General features: G+C 41.3%; 1 protein-coding gene across 1 annotated transcript in view; it reads left to right on the forward strand.

Annotated features, from left to right (window-relative positions):
• TMEM254 (transmembrane protein 254) overlaps positions 1-10,454 on the forward strand; it is a 28,573-nt gene extending 18,119 nt beyond the window's left edge. The window contains exon 4 of the mRNA XM_073596837.1: positions 9,832-10,454. Within this exon, the coding sequence (XP_073452938.1) occupies positions 9,832-9,949 (118 nt within the window). The 3' untranslated portion in view covers positions 9,950-10,454. The remainder of the gene's footprint in view (positions 1-9,831) is intronic.
• Positions 10,455-18,566: the final 8,112 nt, after the last annotated feature.

The raw sequence follows: 18,566 nt of genomic DNA on the forward strand, positions 1-18,566 counted from the left end.
ATATATATATATATATATATATATATATATATATATATATATATATATATATATATATATATATATATATATATATATATATATATTTTTTTTTATTTTTTTTTTTCCTAATATTAATATAGAACTGTCTTTTTTTTTTTTTCTTTTGATATTTTTGTATAAATAACATTATTAATCATTATTTTTATTATGTTTTTTGTAATTCTTGTGTACTGAGATAGTCCATTTTCCCTGCTGGGGGCATAGTGGGGGTGCCCCCTAGGCTTTCATGTCGACTACTGTTATTAGGATGATGGAGTACCACCATACACTCCCCTTTTTTTTTTTTTTTTTTTTTTTTTTTTTAATGCCTTAAATCATTGGAGGCATATACCTCATTTACGAGGGACAGAGAGTCTTTTACCTTCTGGTTATACTGTTGCATACAGGATGATTGGACACTGAACAATACTGTAGGCCAGCTCAAGATGGCCCCTTCTACTATCAGCATGTCTCTGTTTTTATGCTAGTGTCCTAGGAGGATGAACGTTTTTTTTTCTTCTTCAGCTCTGCTGCATGACAGACTAGCCTATTTTTTACTAGCAACTTTTTTTTTTTTTTTTTTTTTTTTTTTTATCTTTCAAAATGTCAAAATTCTTTGTTTCTTTAAAGACTTTTCTACATTGCTGCCAAAGCTGGTCTCTCCAATTGCAGGTAGCCTTTTCAGCCTGGCCTTTGGTGTGCCGCATCCGGGCCATGCTGGACTTGACTTTGTGTGAATAGCCTGGACCTTAAGGCATTGGGTTCTGCATAGGGCACTTTCCAGACTTCATGCTCATAAAAAGTTAGCCAGAGTGCTTTCCAGGTCTAGAGCTTCTAGCATTGCCCCAGCTCTTGCCCTGTATTTGAATATTTGCTTTTTGAATGGATTTGTCACGCCAAGCAGCACAAGATATCTCAAGTATAAAGGTCTGTGAGCTGCTGAAGTCATCCACTTGGTGGAGTGTCTGCACTCTTTCTCACCATACAATGTTCAGAAAGCATCTCTCTGCTGCTGCTCCTACTTTGCAAAGAGCCACTCGGAACTTCAATCTCTGTTCGGATCCTGTTGTCCACCTACATTGACTTTGGTCACCTCTGATCCTCACCTGCTACCAGCTCTCTGGGTTTCAGGAGTACCTGAGACCTTGCCTCATACCCTTGATTCTAGACATAGAGGGATAGGTGATAGAGAAGGCAGCCCCACTGTACCTGGTGTCCCCAATTCACACTCTACTGTTGGCCCTGGGGCTATTTACAGTACACCTACTTATTTAGCTGATGTCTGCAGCCTGTTGTCATTTTGCCCTCTGTTGCTAGAGTCTGCCCTATGGACAGAGTCTTTCTTAGCTCTGCTGAGTGTCGCCAGTGTCTGCCTTCTCAACTAAGGTTTTTCCAGAGTAATGAAAGACTTTTTGGCCCAAATCAACCAGTTAGTTTGCTGGCTCTAACGGAAGACTCCACAAGCATGCTCCTTTAGATTCTGTATCTTATCTACCCACAGCCCTGGTGGTTGATGAGCCATCAGCTGCTGAGACTGATTCATTCTAGTCTTTACTTGATGAGCTTGCCTCTGGGGAGTCTTAGTTCTCTGCTATTGCTCCCTCTTGTTGGTCAAAGTCCCTAAAGCAGATCTTGCCACTGCTGAGGTGTATCCCTTGGTTATTGAACCTTTGAGGCAAATGATTGTAGCTTTAGCCTACAGTTATGATGGGCTAAGAGGTGTACAGTGTCATTTCCTGCATGGGTCCCCTGTTTGTACACTGGAGGACACTTTTACTGAAGTGCTGGCTGGACTTCAGAACCCGCATCTAGGAAGTGTTTGTTCTGCATGGCCTTTGCGGGATGTAATTTCTTTCGATCTGCTCATGATACCATTATCAAGAAAGCTGCTGATGGTGAAAGAAATAAGCTTAAGGAACAGATTTCTGCCTCTCTGTCAGGTAAGAGAGGTTGCTTTCATTTCTCTACTCCCATATCATCTATGTTCAGATCCCCCCAAGCCTAATTTTCTGTCCATCTGCAAAGATTGTGGCTGAAAGTCTAGCAACTATAAACTATGTACTGTAAATCTTCAGACAAACCTTCCCCGGCATGAAGGTGTGCTCTCATGTTCCAGAGTGGGGGGATGTTTGTTAACCTTTGCAAACATTAGGACTGCTTAAATCTCACATGCCTGGGTGTGGGAGGTGTGGTATCCAAGGACTACAAGCCAGAGTTTTTTTTCTCATCTCTAAACTTCCTGTGTTACTGCACAAATTAGCAAATCTCTCTCAAGCCCTCTGGGGTCTTTTGGATCAAGGTGTCATTGCCCCAGTTTCTGTGGTAGACTGGTTTTGGGGCTTCTTCTCTATTCAGTAAACCATTTCAAAACCGAAAAGTGGGCATCCACCTCATCTTGGAGCTTAGAAATTCCGTATGAAACACACCAGGTTTGTTATTGCCTCCCTTTACCAGAGAGACTTTCTAGCTTAGGTAGCCATCAAGACCGTGTAACCTACATGTCCCCATCTTTCCAGCACATCAGTGTTTCCTACAGTTAGTTTCATCTCAAGAGTGTATCTGTCAGCCAGGGGTATTTTTAGGATTGTAAAAGACCTGGGGAACCTTTGGCCACCCTAAGCAGAGCTGTAATGCGGCACACACAGTGTGCCATGGTGAACACTGGGTGTGGCCGAATTACGCTAACAGTAGGAGGAGCTTAACCACCAGCTGACTGCTCACAGGAAATGTACTGCAAGTGGGTGGCAGGTACAGTCACGTACATGTACGTGACTGGCCTTCTTCCGGGTTTGGGGTGCAGCAGATTTCGGCCAGTGATTTTGTCTGAAACCCGCTGATCAGCTGTGTCCAATCACACAGAGTTCTGTGTTTATATACGCACAGAACTGTGTGTACATAGGAAAATTGATCTGGCTGTTTTCTCTGAAAAGCAAGGAGAAAAAACAGCCAGGTGATAAAGTAGAGGCAGCACACATTGCACACTGTTAGAAACACAGTTAACCCCTTAATAACCTCTGAATACAGTATTAGTCTCACTAGCAATGTCTGTGTAAGTTAGCGACCCTTTCAGCCAGTGTCTGTTAGCACCAGAGTGCCCGCCACCCTATCATAGTCCCACTATAAGTCGCTGATCACTGCCATTGCAGTATAGGGTCTATAGCTGCGTAAATAACTTTACATTAATATACACTTGTTGGTCCTTTTTTTTTTTTTTGATATGTTTTTTATAATAAAAAGTAGAAAATGTTGGTCTTTTTTCTTTTTTTGTTTATACAATAGAAAATTAAAACCTGTGGTGATCATATACCACCAAAAGAAAGCTCTATTTGTGTGAACATTTTAATTTGGCTACAGTGTTGCATGACAATATGCAATTGCCAGTTAAAGTAGTGCAGTGCTGAATAGCAAAAAAAGCTCTCATCATGAAGGGGGTAAAACCTTACGGAGGTGGTTAAAGGGACATGGTTAAATAAAACAAAACTCTTCTTGTACCCATAAAAAATGCTTTGATTGCTCTCTCACAAGCATGAGTTTCAGACTTGTATAAACCTCAGCACAATCTTGGATGGAAGAATCCCAATGTCAGGACACTATATTCTGACAGCAGTACTAGACATGATCAGAATACACTAATCAGCGGTTGCTGCTGATTCTCTCACTCTACAATCAGCCTGCCCATAGATGGTTTGAATCCCGCCGCTCCTTGCTGAACTGGCCGAGATTGGAACCATCTTTGGCTGGCTTTAGACCTTTTTATATTTAATTGATTAGATTGTTGTGTAGCTATACATGATCTGATTCATTCCCAGTTCAAGGGACAATGTGGTGATTATGCACCATAGGTGTGCACCAAATGGGTTTTTTGGTGCCGAAACCGATACTGAAAATAAAAAATACACTAGGCTGAAACCGATATCGAAAATGACTGTTTTAAAAAATATATATTTTTATTTTTGTATTTTTTTAAATAAAATGTATACATTTTTATATAACACCTTGCTAATAGTATTAGCAAAATTTCCATGCGGTGCACATCTAGTAGATGTGATGCAGGAGATGGTCAGAGACTGCAGAGATAGTACAGGAGTTGGTCAGAGACTGGGGACGTGGCACAGGAGATGGTCAGAGACTGGGGACGTGGCACAGGAGATGGTCAGAGACTGGGGACATGATACAAGAGATCAATGCAGCCTCACCAGTGCCTGTCGGATGCAGTCTGCCTGTGTCCATCATGCAGCCTCTCCAGTGCTCATAAGATGCAGCCTGCCTGTGCCCATAAGATGCAGCCTCACCTGTGCCTGTCATGTAGCCTGCCAGTTCCTGTCATGCAGCTTGCCAGTGCCCATCATGTAGCCTGCCAGTTCCCGAATCAGAGCGGCGATCTCTGTGTGTCACGGAGCTGCATTTGAATTACCCGGGTCACAGTAACAATGTCCCGCCTCCTGTGATCATGTCACACTGATTCAATGTCACAGGAGGTGGGACATTGTTACTGCGGTCTGTGTAGTTAAGTTCTGTGATACACGGAGATCGCGGAGGGAGGAGGAGAGGAGAGGAGAGGACTGCGGCGTGCCAGGACACCCCCGTAATGGGCGGCACCAGGGACGGGGCCCCACCCCATTTTTGGCTCAATTATCAGCAATTTTTATCTTTTGGCAATGTGCCGAAAACACAATTTTCGGCCAATATGTTTTGGTACATCCGTAATGCAACACCTTACCAAGAGTATTAAAAAAACGCTGCTGACTGCCATAGGCACATGGGTATTCCAGATTGTAGGAAAAGCTCTGCATTTAAAAATGACAGTGCTTTTAGCAAGTGCTTAATCACACATTTGCCACTTCTATTGTCTGTGTGATTTTCAGCCATAGCACAAGGACTTTAGAAGATAATGGTAAAGATTAGCTGGACTTTTGAGGCACTACAAATTCACAAATTATTTCTTTAAAAATTATATAGCAAATTTTATTTATATAAAAACACATCTATTAAGCACAATAAATGTCCTTAGAAAAAAATAAAAACTAAAGAACAATCTTTAACAAGTTATTACTCTATGGTTTTGTTTCAGGCAATAACACACTTTACCATGGGCATAGCCCAATGTTCCAATTATCCAGACACCACGTGAAATGCGCCACAGTCGGAGTGGTCTACCTATATGGCCTGTGGCTGTGGCGCATTTTATGTGGGTAAAACCAAAAGCCCGTTTCAGAAACAGGAACATGATCTCTTATATTATAGTAGTAATGGTAAGCTTGTATCACCTATAAGGCGACATATAAGCTTAGTACAAAATGACAAAGTGTCAGGCAATTTTTGGATGCTCCTTGCACCTGGTAGGACCTGATGTATCCTTTATCACTTTTGGATTTTGCATTTGTTGTGTGATACAGTGGGGACGGAAAGTATTCAGAACCCCTTAAATTTTTCACTTTGTTATACTGCAGCCATTTGCTAAAATCATTTAAGTTATTTTTTGTTTCCTCATTAATGTACACACAGCACCCCATATTGACAGAAAAACACAGAATTGTTGACATTTTTGCAAATTCATTAAAAAGGAAAAACTGAAATATCACATGGTCCTAATTATTCAGACCCTTTGCTGTGACACTCATATATTTAACTCAGGTGCTGTCCATTTCTTCTGATCATTCTTGAGATGGTTCTACACCTTTATTTGAGTCCAGCTGTGTTTGATTATACTGACTGGACTTGATTAGGAAAGCCACACACCTGTCTATATAAGACCTTACAGCTCACAGTGCATGTCAGAGCATATGAGAATCATGAGGTCAAAGGAACTGCCTGAAGAGCTCAGAGACAGAATTGTGGCAAGGCACAGATCTGGCCAAGGTTACAAAAAAATTTCTGCTACACTTAAGGTTCCTAAGAGCACAGTGGCCCCCATAATCCTTAAATGGAAGACGTTTGGGACGACCAGAACCCCTCCTAGAGCTGGCCGTCCAGCCAAACTGAGCTATCGGGGGAGAATAGCCTTGGTGAGAGAGGTAAAGAAGAACCCAAAGATCACTGTGGCTGAGTTCCAGAGATGCAGTCGGGAGATGGGAGAAAGTTGTAGAAAGTCAACCATCACTGCAGCCCTCCACCAGTCGGGGCTTTATGGCAGAGTGGCCCGACGGAAGCCTCTCCTCAGTGCAAGACACATGAAAGCCGCATGGAGTTTGCTAAAAAAACACCTGAAGGACTCCAAGATGGTGAGAAATAAGATTCTCTGATCTGATGAGACCAAGATAGAACTTTTTGGCCTTAATTCTAAGCTGTATGTGGAGAAAACCAGGCACTGCTCGTCACCTGTCCAATACAATCCCAACAGTGAAGCATGGTGGTGGCAGCATCATGCTGTGGAGGTGTTTTTCAGCTGCAGGGAAAGGACGACTGGTTGCAATCGAGGGAAAGATGAATGCGGCTAAGTACAGGGATATCCTGGACGAAAACCTTCTCCAGAGTGCTCAGGACCTCAAACTGGGCCAAAGGTTTACCTTCCAACAACACAACGACCCTAAGCACACAGCTAAAATAACGAAGGAGTGGCTTCACAACAACTCTGACTGTTCTTGAATGGCCCAGCCAGAGCCCTGACTTAAACCCAATTGAGCATCTCTGGAGAGACCTAAAAATGGCTGTCCACCAACGTTTACCATCCAACCTGACAGAACTGGAGAGGATTTGCAAGGAGGAATGGCAGAGGATCCCCAAATACAGGTGTGAAAATCTTGTTGCATCTTTCCCAAAAAGACTCATGGCTGTATTAGATCAAAAGGGTGCTTCTACTAAATACTGAGCAAAGGGTCTGAATACTTAGGACCATGTGATATTTCAGTTTTCATTTTTTATTAAATCTGCAAAAATGTCAACAATCCTGTGTTGTTTTTCTGTCAATATGGGGTGCTGTGTGTACATTAATGAGGAAAAAAATGAACTTAAATGATTTTAGCAAATGGCTGCAATATAACAAAGAGTGAAAAATTTAAGGGGGTCTGAATACTTTCCCCCACTGTATATGAATTCTTTAAATGGTACATGTTAAGATTTTCAGAGCATTGACTCCAAACACTCTGCTTATAATCTGGGAAACGCATTGAGCCCAAACTTGCCTGTTGATAACCGTGAAAGGGGGCTGGATGGACTGCTTGAAACAGACGATAGAGCTATAAATTGTTATGGGTTAATAACTTCTTAACTACATTGTTCTTTTGTTTATCATTTCTCTAAAGAATTGTATTGTGCTTCATAGGTGTTGTTTTATTATATACATTTTTTATTTTTAAAGAAATAATATGTAGTGCCTCAAATGTCCCGCCAGTCTTTACCTTTTTATCCTCTAAAGTATTTGCATAGAAGGCTATGGCGCAATATTTAGAGCGTAATTATAACTAGGGGTGCGCATCTTCACTGGTCTCACGATTCGATTACGATTATCTGGTCTTCGATTCGATTCCGTGATGCATCACGATTACTGACGAGCTCCCACTTCCGCTTGGGCCACCTAGGCGGCCCTTCCACCCTGCAATCTTCTGGGACACATCACAGTTCCCAAAAGATTGCCCAGCTATGCAGGAGAGTGCAGTGAGACATGCACACCCGGCTGTGAAGCTGCAAGCTGTCACAGCCGGATGCCCACAATAGTATTGCCAGCGCTGTGGACAGGCAGGGGAGAGAATGGAGGGTTTGGGTGGCCATGTCGCTGTATTGTGGGACAGGTGAGTGTCTTTTTATTAAAAGTCAGAAGATGCACTTTTTTTTGTAGCTGCTGACTTCTAATAAACAAAAAATTGACTGGAACTCTGCTTTGAATTAAAAATAACCTCACTCCCTAAAAAGTTCACAAATCCGGTGCACTACAGGGTACAGAGATTCACACACACACACGGCTGCTTGGAAGTCAGAAGGGATAGAATCCACAGATGACAAACAGCCCTGTGAAGTTCCCTGTACTGTCTCTGTGCTGGACCAGTGGCAGCTGGTGCTCAAAATTTTTTTTGGGGGCGCAAACAAACTGAAAAATACTGAACCTCCCCCATCAAATGCAGTCTCACTGTGCCCATCAAATGCAGCCTTACTGTGCCCGTCAAACGCAGCCACCTGTGCCCGTCAAACGCAGCCACCTGTGCCCATTAAATGCAACCATCACTAACCTCCCACAATTACTTTCTTTTAATTAATGTTATATTACAATAGATGCTGTGCCCCCGCTGTATGTGCTTTTAAAAAAACAATGTCACCTCATACCGAATGTCGCTGTAATAGTATGATCATGTGACTCCCGGCTCTTCCCGTCCCGGCCCTCTCCGCTCTCCTCTCCTCTCACGTGTCTTCTGAGTCCTGACGTCAGCGGGGAATTCTCAGTCCCACCCGCTGACTATAGTTATCGTATCAGAAGAGAGGCGGGCGGGACTGAGAAATCCCCGCTGACGTCAGGACTCGGGAGAGGGACGGGACGGGAGTCACATGATCGTACTACTACGGTGAAATTTGGTATAAAGCGACATTGTTTTTTAAAAAGCACATACAGCGGGGGCACAGCATCTATTGTCATACAACATTCATTAAAATTAAGTCATTTTAAAAACACGCTCGGAGCGCTTTCCCGGGAGGGACGGGGCTACTAATGACGTCACCGGACATCGATTTTCCGGTCCTTATGCATCGATGCCGCACCGGGGACACCCGAATCGCGATGCAACGATTAATTTCAGCACCCCTAATTATAACCCATTTCTACAGCACAATGGATCCTGGTGGCTTTGGGGACCTGCAGATGTCTCCATGCTCATAAAACCAAATATTGCTCAGTGGGAGCTGGTTTTTATTTGAATATGATGCTCAGTGTTTGAAGGCTTCTTTTGTTTAAAGTTTGGAATATCCATTTTATCCACCAGATGGCACTATGCTCTGTGAATGGATGTTTAAACACCGTCTGTTGACCCCACAATTACAATCCTAAACATTATTTTATTTTTTTTTATTTTTTGCAATATTTTCAGTTAGCATATAATAATTATTTTTGTTAACACCATAGCAACCCAATGTGATTAAAATGAATCTGTTCTGTGTGATTAAACTAAACCTGGAGGTATTGTGACCCGTTCTCTGTTATAACATGTGATTTGTGTTAATCATTTCTGTATAAATATCCAGCACAGCACATCTGGTTTGTTGTTTCTATAATTTGTTATGAAACGGAATTGAAATATACCAAGATGCATTCCACTTTTAGTAATCTGTGTGAAATATACTAGGCAAAAATGAGTTCCAGAAACTTTGAACAAGACCTCTTTTTCCTGTAAGTATAAAACAAACAAACCTATCACTTAATTTGAATTGAAAGACAAACTGACTGCCATGTGTTAAGCATTTTTTGGGGCCTAAATGTACCTTTTTGGGGCTGTTTGCCATTTCCTCTGATCTCAGCCCCTTGTGTTGCAATTACTGTATTGTGGATTGGCAGGGACCATGTCATGTGCCCCCTCATACCCCGAGGTACCAGGATTTTGAGTTGGTTTACATGAAGATCTCTTTCTGAAAGGGATCCTGTCTTAAATGGGAAGTGTGGGGGGGGGGGGGGGGTAATATTCTCTGAAGAATTAAATGCAGATTTGTTCAGTCATCCAGAGATCTGTAAGTAAACTGTCTTGACATTTTAAAAGGTTAAAAAGTATACAGCTTTTACCAATTATGATCTCTAAAATGCAAGTCGTGTTTTTATTCTTAATTACGCTGCAAGTTCCATTTGCCTTTTAAAGGTTATATGCTGTGTATTAATCCATGACACACTTTTTCCAGTGCAAAAGGAATCACAGACTCCGGAGCCAGAAGATATTGGGTCCTCCAGACCTTCCTTTTCGGAATCGCTTCTCTCTCTCTGCTTATTGCGTACAAGCCGGTGAAGAAGAGACGCTAGAGCAGATGAAAGGACAGTATGGCGAGCATGCTTCCATGGGTTTCCTGGATTGACCTGTTGTATATGTTCATGCAAAACCTTTAAGCTGCAGGGATTTTTAAATCAATTGAAAGACTTTCATGCACTGGCTCTTTTTTTTTTTTTTTTTTTTTTTTTAATACAGACTCAGTTTAACCTCAGAAACCACAAGCAGGAACTTTATAGGGGAAAAAAAACAAATTCTAAGTGAAAGTATGAAGTAGGTAGAACCTGTATAACTATGATGTTACCAAGGAAATCGTCCAAGACTAAATAATAAATGACCCACAATGGTCACCTTTTAGTAAACCTGAATTGCAGTGAGACAGTAAGCATGCTATTGAAAACAAATACAGTACAAACTTATTGTACATTTTTCTTTTCTGTTTTAAGGTGTCCAAATACAAGTACAAAAGCAATTTACATAGCAGGCTTTAAACTGGAGACTACAATTTATCAAATAAAGGGTTATAAAACTTTGTGTTCATTATAGTATCTAATGCCTTTATATTTTTTAATGCTTGATTCTTTTGCCTACAAAGCCCTTATTTCACATGACATGTGAGTGTGACCGGCTCTCAATGGAGCCGGTTCACACATGTCCAGGGCAGCCGCGATCCGGATTAAAAAAGGGTCCTGTGCGTGTTTGGGTCCAGTTTAGGTGCAAATTTAGGCAAAAATTCTGACCTGAATCGCACCTGAACAGACATGTGCCAAACCCCAGGCACGAACCTGCAGCCTCACATATGTGAACCCAGCCTTAATCCTCGCTGGCAGTAGCACCTAAATAATTTCAAGTGATTGTAAACCCTTACAACCTATTCTGTTTAAAATAGAAATGAAAGGCAAAACATTTATGTATAGATATAAAAAAAAATATATAAGCACCTCCCTTTTTTTTTTTTTTTTAAGTAATCACATTCCCTCTGTACTCAGCTGCAAAAGAGCTGGGGACAAAGAAACAGCAGCACACTGAAAGGCTGTGAAGGGGGTGTGTGTCAGGCCAAGTCTGATCATTGGAGGAGAGCACTGTGAGGTTGATTTACTAAACCTGGAGAGTGCAAAATCTGGTGCAGCTGTGCATGGTAGCCAATCAGCTTCTAACTTCAGCTTGTTCAATTAAGCTTTGAGAAAAAGAAGGGCCCAAGAAGGGTGCCTAAAGTTCAAGAAATGCTAGACAGAACCACAGGAGAGACAGCAGCCAGGGAAGCAGCAACAAATCGCAAAATCAAGGAAGGATAAGAGAAACAGATTGGCAGCAGGAAATTCAATTCAACAGGAGACAGTGCTGAAAACTTCATCAGCCAAGCACCTGATACTCAACTGGGCCACAGACAATGGCCATACACCTGGCTGGGCAAAGCAGGTTTCTAACAATTGGGCATGGGGGGCCATACAAGAGCAGTTAATGAGTAGGGATGGCATCAGGTATGTTTGGCTCCTAGTCCCAACCCACCTGAGCAGTCCCGCCAGGAAGCCGTCACTGCACACTGCCAATCATAGGCAGTGAGGCATTTCCTGGTTCACAGCTGCACATATGCTGCTCTTGATTGGTGGTGTGCAGTGAGGGCTTCCTGGCATGATTGCTCAGGTGAGTTGAGACTATGGTCTGAACACGCCTGAGCCCACCCCTATTAATGAGTATAGGCAAACATCTGTTTGAATGTACAGTGCCTTGAAAAAGTATTCACACCCCTTGAAATTTTCCACATTTTGTCATCTTAGAACAAAAAATGTCAATGTATTTTATTGGGATTTTATGTGATAGACCAACACAAAGTGGCACATAATTGTAAAGTGAAAGGAAATTGATAAATTTTTATTTTTTTTTTACAAATAAATATCTGAAAAGGGTGGCATGCATGTATGTTCAGTCCCCTTTACTCTGATACCCCTATCTAAAATCTAGTGGAGCCAATTGCCTTCAGAAGTCACCTAATTATTAAATATAGTCCACCTGTGTGTAATTTAATCTCAGTATAAATACAGCTGTTCTGTGAAGCCCTCAGAAGTTTGTTAGAGAACCTTAGTGAACAACCAGCATCATGAAGGCCAAGGAACACACCAGACAGATCAGGGATAAAGTCATGGAGAAGTTTAAAGCAGGGTTAGGTTATAAAAAAATATCCCAAGCTTTGAACATCTCACGGAGCTCTGTTCAATCCATCATCTGAAAATGTTAAGAGTATGGCACAACTGCAAACCTATCAAGACATGGCCGTCCATGAGAGCATTCATCAGAGAAGCAGCCAAGGGGTCCATGGTAACTCTGGAGGAGCTGCAGAGATCCACAGCTCGAGTGGGGGAATCTGTCCACAGGACAACTATTAGTTGTAAACTCCACAAATCTGGCCTTTATGGAAGAGTAGAAAGAAGAAAGCCATTGTTGGAAGAAAGCCATCAGAAGTCCCGTTTGCCGTTTGTGAGAAGACATGTGGGGGACACAGTAAACATGGAAGAAGGTGCTCTGGTCAGATGAGACCAAAATTGAACTTTTTGGCCTAAAGGCAAAACGCTATGTGTGGTGGAAAACTAACACGGCACATCACCTTAAACACACCATCCCCATAGTGAAACATGGTGGTGGCAGCATTATGTTGTGGGGGTTCTTTTCTTCAGCAGGGACAGGGAAGCTGGTCAGAGTTGATGGAAAGATGGATGGAGCCAAATACAGGGCAATCTTATGCCGCGTACACACGAGCTGACTTTTCGACCGGACTAGTCCGACGGACTGAGTCCGGCAGACAATTCGACCGTGTGTGGGCTTCATCGGACCTGCAGCGGACTTTTTGGGTCAAAAATCTGACAGACTTTAGATTTGGAACATGTTTCAAATCTTTACGTCGGAACTCCGCCGGACCCAGTTCCTATCGAAAAGTCAGCTCGTCTGTATGCTAGTCCGACGGACGAAAACCGATGCTAGGGCAGCTATTGGCTACTGGCTATCAACTTCCTTGTTTTAGTTCGGTCGTACGTCATCATGTAAGAATCTGTCGGACTTTGGTGTGATCGTGTGTAGGCAAGTCCGTTTGTTCGGAAAGTCCGTCGGATAGACCGCCGGACCAGTCCGGTCGAAAAGTCCGCTTGTGTGTACGCGGCCTTAGACAAAAACCTGTTATAGTCTGCAAAAGATTTGAGAATGGGGCGGAGGTTCACCTTCCAACAGGACAACGACCCTAAACATACAGGCTTCAAAATTGCTGTTCACAAACACTCTCCGTCCAATCTGACAGAGCTTGAGATATTTTGCAAAGAAAAATGGGCAAAAATGTCACTCTAGATGTGCAAAGCTGGTAGAGACATCCCCAAAAAGACTTGCAGCTGTATTTGCAGCGAAACATGATTCTACAAAGTATTGACTTGGGGGGGCTGAATACAAATGCACCCCACACTTTTCAGATATTTATCTGTAAAAAAAAAATTGAAAACCAATTATTTTCCTTCCACGGCACAATTACGTGCCACTTTGTGTTGGTCTATCACATAAAATACAATTACAATTTTGGTTCTAACATGACAAGATGTGGAAAATTTCAAGGGGTATGAATACTTTTTCAAGGCACTGTAACTGCAGGGACGCTTTTCGATGTAATACACCATAACAGAACAGAGTTCCTTTCAAAGTTTTAACAGAATGCTCAAGAAACAACTCTATGTTTGTGAAAAAAATATGAATAAAAAAAGTATTACCACATATACAATTGCTACACAAGCCATACAGTAATTGAATGTTATTAAAATGTAATCGTGAAAATTTTTCTGTGACATTCAGTGCAATATGGCATCCTGGAGGCGGTCTGTACACTGTTTTGCAAAGAACGCCCATAGAAATGCCAGTTACTGCATTGGTGATTGGCTTAGCGATTTCCCCAGAAGTCAAAATGTGTGCATTTCCTGCAATAGGAATTTTACTTTCGGTGGGATACTCAAGGGGTAAATGCTTCTAAAGGGATGCAGACCTTGCAGTTTTTCTCATCAGAACACAAATTATATATTGAACCAAACCCTCTCATTCAGAATCGGTTGGCAAAGGACATAGCGGAACAAATGGCTATTTCTTCAGGGCAGAAAAATGTAGGAGTATGCAACAAAGTTTGTCAAAACCCTTGCAAAGTAGATTGATCAGCCAGAGGGGATTTTCTTTTTCTCTCAACAAAAGTGGAGTTACACTTTAAGACTTTATACATACAGGCCTCTGCAGCTCTATCATAGGTAAACAATGGGAAAAGAGACAATATACAAAAGAAGCACATAAAAGACAGTAATTCTTTTGTGTAGAAAGGGATCTCTTACACACAGGGCTCGCCTGCGAAAGATAAAAAGGAAAAGAACACCCAATTTCTATCATTTTTGGCATCCTGTCAGCCCTTTGAAAGCAGGATGTCTGCTTGTATTCCACTTTATGAATATGTGACAGGCTGCAGGAAGCCCGATGCATATAGCTTTAGTACATAGTGATTGCTAGTTAACTTTGCTGAACAAGCAAATCACAATAAAGCACCTTCACTATTAAAATGCAGTTCATTTACAATATGTGTGCAAAGGAAAGTATGCAAAACAACCTACCTATTATTAACAAAAAAGGTATTTTTTTTCTATAAAATGTGGGTAAAATTTCAACAAAACATTTATTTATTTCAAAACCAGAATACAAAACTACATAAACACAATAATACTTTTTAGACCAAAAATACATAACAGTGAGCACTATCATAACCTAAGATTTTTTATTTTCTCTTTGCAGATACAAGCCCATTGCCTAATTAAAGTGACTCTGTCACATAAAAGTTTTAAACCAAGACATACCTCTCCCACTACCTACAGCGCTCTGATCAAAATAAATAATCCTCCAAAGTCCCTTGAGGAATTTATGCCCTACTGATTTTCTGAGCTCTCTGGATCCAACAAAACCCCAACAACCCTAAGGTATTATCCCACAGCCTACAAGATTATCAGCTCCACCTAGTGCCCATAATGCTGTATTTTTTCTGATTTAGTTATTTCAGAAAAGAAAATCACAATTATGGCCACTAGATGGAGCCAACCATCATAGGAAATCACTATATTAAAAAAGATACACTCAGAATTTATAAAGGATTGCTTGACACATTTGTCCAAATTTTTTGTACATAGACCCTCAAATGTATAAATCAAGAGGTCAGTTGAAACTATATAATTATATCTGGGACAAACTATCAACCTTCAGCTCATCAGCTAGGTTTTCTACTTAGGCCCCTTTCACACTTATACGACTTGTCCCACGATTTTGTACTGCAAAATCATATGACAAGTCATTCTCCATGGTTTTCAATGACTACTATTCATATTGGGATGACTTTAAGTCGTGCCGACTTCAAAGTAGTCCCTGCACTACTTTAGTCCAACTTCCATGCGAGTTGATAGACCTCAATGTTAAACCCTCAAGTAGCATGCAAATCGTACCTGAATAATATAGACACAATTTCAGTACGACTTTGTAAGCACAAGCTGAGGGTCAAAGCATTTGTAAACCCCAACTCTGTAAAGTCATGCAAAGTAGTACTGATCCCAAATCGCGGCAAAGTAAAATCGCGGTAAAATCACGCAACTTTGAAGTCGCACAAGTGTGAAAGGGGTCTAAGTTGGTTTCTTGCTCTAATAGTAATAGATTTGAATTATACATTACCCTTATTTATCTGTTACTATTGCTAGTAGCCCTTTTACATACTGTACTGTATTACATGAATTTACAATACCATCTGATTATATGTAATGCTTATGCTCTGTATAGCACTATGTTGTAACCTGTGCATTGTACCTGCATTTCCTGCTTCACGATTTCTTTGTTGCGCACCTCAAAAACACAATTTTTTCAATTACAAAAAAAACAGACAAAAGGAGCGTTACGTTCCTGGCTCTCCACCATGCTCAGTGGCTCATCTTAAGTTGCTTTAGGACACAATAGGGGTTGGCAGGAGGAACCACTGAGCGCTGTTCAGGAAGTCAACAGATCCAGGACTTTGGGGAAGGATTCTTCTTAATTAGTGTGACATTCTGCAGTACAGAAATCCAGAAAAGGTATGTCTTTGCTTACAACTTTTCTTTTAATGCTTCAAATTACCGTATTTATTCATTTTTTCATTGTTCATATCAATGACAGGCACGATTGCACAGATCTTCACACATATCTCAGAGTACATGTGTGCCGGACCGATGCATGGCTCCAAATGCAGTCTGTCTAAATTCTATACTGTACATTGGTCCTGCATAGATGTACAAGCAGGGATGCATGTGAAGATCTGTGCAGCTATCCTCACGGCATTCATTTGAAAAGGCTGCATTGTCCACCTTTGCTTCCCAGGTGTACAGGTCCACGTGCCAATGTTGTATGGAACTGTTGATGGGGGTCTAAGGAGGAGCAACCTGGTCAATCCAATTCTACTCCACCTGAAAAGAGGGGAGCAGGAGGCTGCTTTGTTTTCCTGCTTTTTCTTGTCAGACAAGCTGCAAAGTAATCAGTGATCGTTGTCCATCATTATAGAAGAGAACCCCATCCATCTATGGGGAGACTTCATCATAAGACATCTTTATTTACAGGAAGATCATGGATAATTATCGGATAAATCAGAATACTCAAGAAAGTACTGCAAAGGACAGTAATGATGTACAATAATACATGAACACAATGCTGTAGTCAGTTCACTGATATAGTGCCTGTGAAAAAGTATTCATACCCCTTGAAATTTTCCACATTTTGTCATGTTACAACAAAAACATAAATGTATTTTATTGGGACTTTATGTGATAGACCAACACAAAGTGGCACATAATTGTGAAGTGGAAGGAAAATTATAAATAGTTTTAATTTTCTTTACAAATATCTGAAAAGTGTGGCGTACATTTGTATTCAGCCCCCTTTACTCTGATACCCCTAACTAAAATTGAGTGGAGGCAATTGAAGTCACCTAATTAGTAAATAGAGTCCACCTGTGTGTAATTTAATCTCAGTATAAATACAGCTGTTCTGTGAAGCCCTTGGAGATTTGTTAGAGAACCTTAGTGAGCAAAAAGCATGATGAAGGCCAAGAAACACATCAGACAGGTCAGGGATAAAGTTGTGGAGAAGTTTAAAGCAGGGTTAGAGTATAAACAAAGATCCCAAGCTTTGAAAATCTCAGGGAGCACTGTTCAATCCATCATCCGAAAATGGAAAGAGTAAAAAGTATGGCACAACTGCAAACCTACCAAGACATGGCCATCCACCTAAACTGACAGGCCAGGCAAGAAGAGCATTAATCAGAGAAGCAGCCATAGAGGCCCATGGTAACTCTGGAGGAGCTGCAGATATCCACAGCTCAGGTGGGAGAACCTGTCCATAGGGCAACTATTAGTCATGCACTCCACAAATTTGGCCTTTATGGAAGAGTGGCAAGAAGAAAGCCATTGATGAAAGAAAGCCAGAAGAAGTCCCGTTTGCGAGAAGCCAGGGGGACAGAAAACGTGGAAGAAGGTGCTCTGGTCAGATGAAACCAAAATTGAACTTTGTGGCCTAAAAGCAAAACGCTTTGTGTGGTGGAAAACTAACACTGCACATCACCCTGAACACACCATCCCCACTGTGAAACGTGATAGCAGCATCATGTTGTGGGGATGCTTTTCTTCAGCAGGGACAGGTAAGCTGGTCAGGGCTGATGGGAAGATGGATGGAGCCAAATGCAGAGCAATATTAGAAGAAAACCTGTTAGAGTCTGCAAAAGACTTGCGACTGGGGCGGAGGTTCACCTTCCAACAGGACAGCAACCCCAAACATACAGCCAGAGCTAGAATGGAATGCTTTAGATCAAATCATATTCATGTGTTAGAATGGCCCAGTCAAAGTCCAGACCTAAATCCAATTGGGAATCTATGGCAAGAAATTGCTTTTCACAGACACTCTCCATCCAATCTGACAGAGCTTGAGCTATTTTGCAAAATAAAAAAAAAAAAAATGGGCAAAAATGTCACTCTCTAGAAGTGCAGCTATAATTGCAGTAAAAGGTGGTTCTACAAAGTATTGCCTGTGTGGAATCATTTTCCTTCCACTTCACAATTATGTGCCACTTTGTGTTGGTCTACATGAAATCCCAGTAAAATACATTTACGTTTTTGTTTTGGTTGTAACATGACAAATTGTGGTAAATTTCAAGGGGTATGAATACTTTTTCAAGGCACTGTAAATCATTTCTAATTAATTGATAGGAAGGACACCACTTTGTACTGTATATTGCTCATCCAAATGTTTTTCTCCTACAATACCAGTGACAGTGGACTGGATAGTGTATTATGTGGCCATCCTGTGTGCACTACCACTTGTTCCTTTGTGCAGCTCTTAACGAATGTCCTTTGACAAGCAAGTATTTACTGTATATCCTTTTTAAGGCAGCATGACACCGCATGTCATGTCTTCCAAGTCCACTGAATCCAGTCCATACATCTTTCATATTTTTCACATATACAGCAATCAGGTCTATATAACACTCAAGCTGCTACTAAATTTAAATCCAAATGGAGTTATTAACCACTTAAGCCCCGGACCATTTGGCTGCCCAAAGAACAGAGCACTTTTTGCGATTCGGCACTG

Source organism: Aquarana catesbeiana, linkage group LG08, assembly GCF_042186555.1.
Source record: "Aquarana catesbeiana isolate 2022-GZ linkage group LG08, ASM4218655v1, whole genome shotgun sequence".
In the NCBI taxonomy this organism is placed as follows: Eukaryota; Metazoa; Chordata; class Amphibia; order Anura; family Ranidae; genus Aquarana; species Aquarana catesbeiana.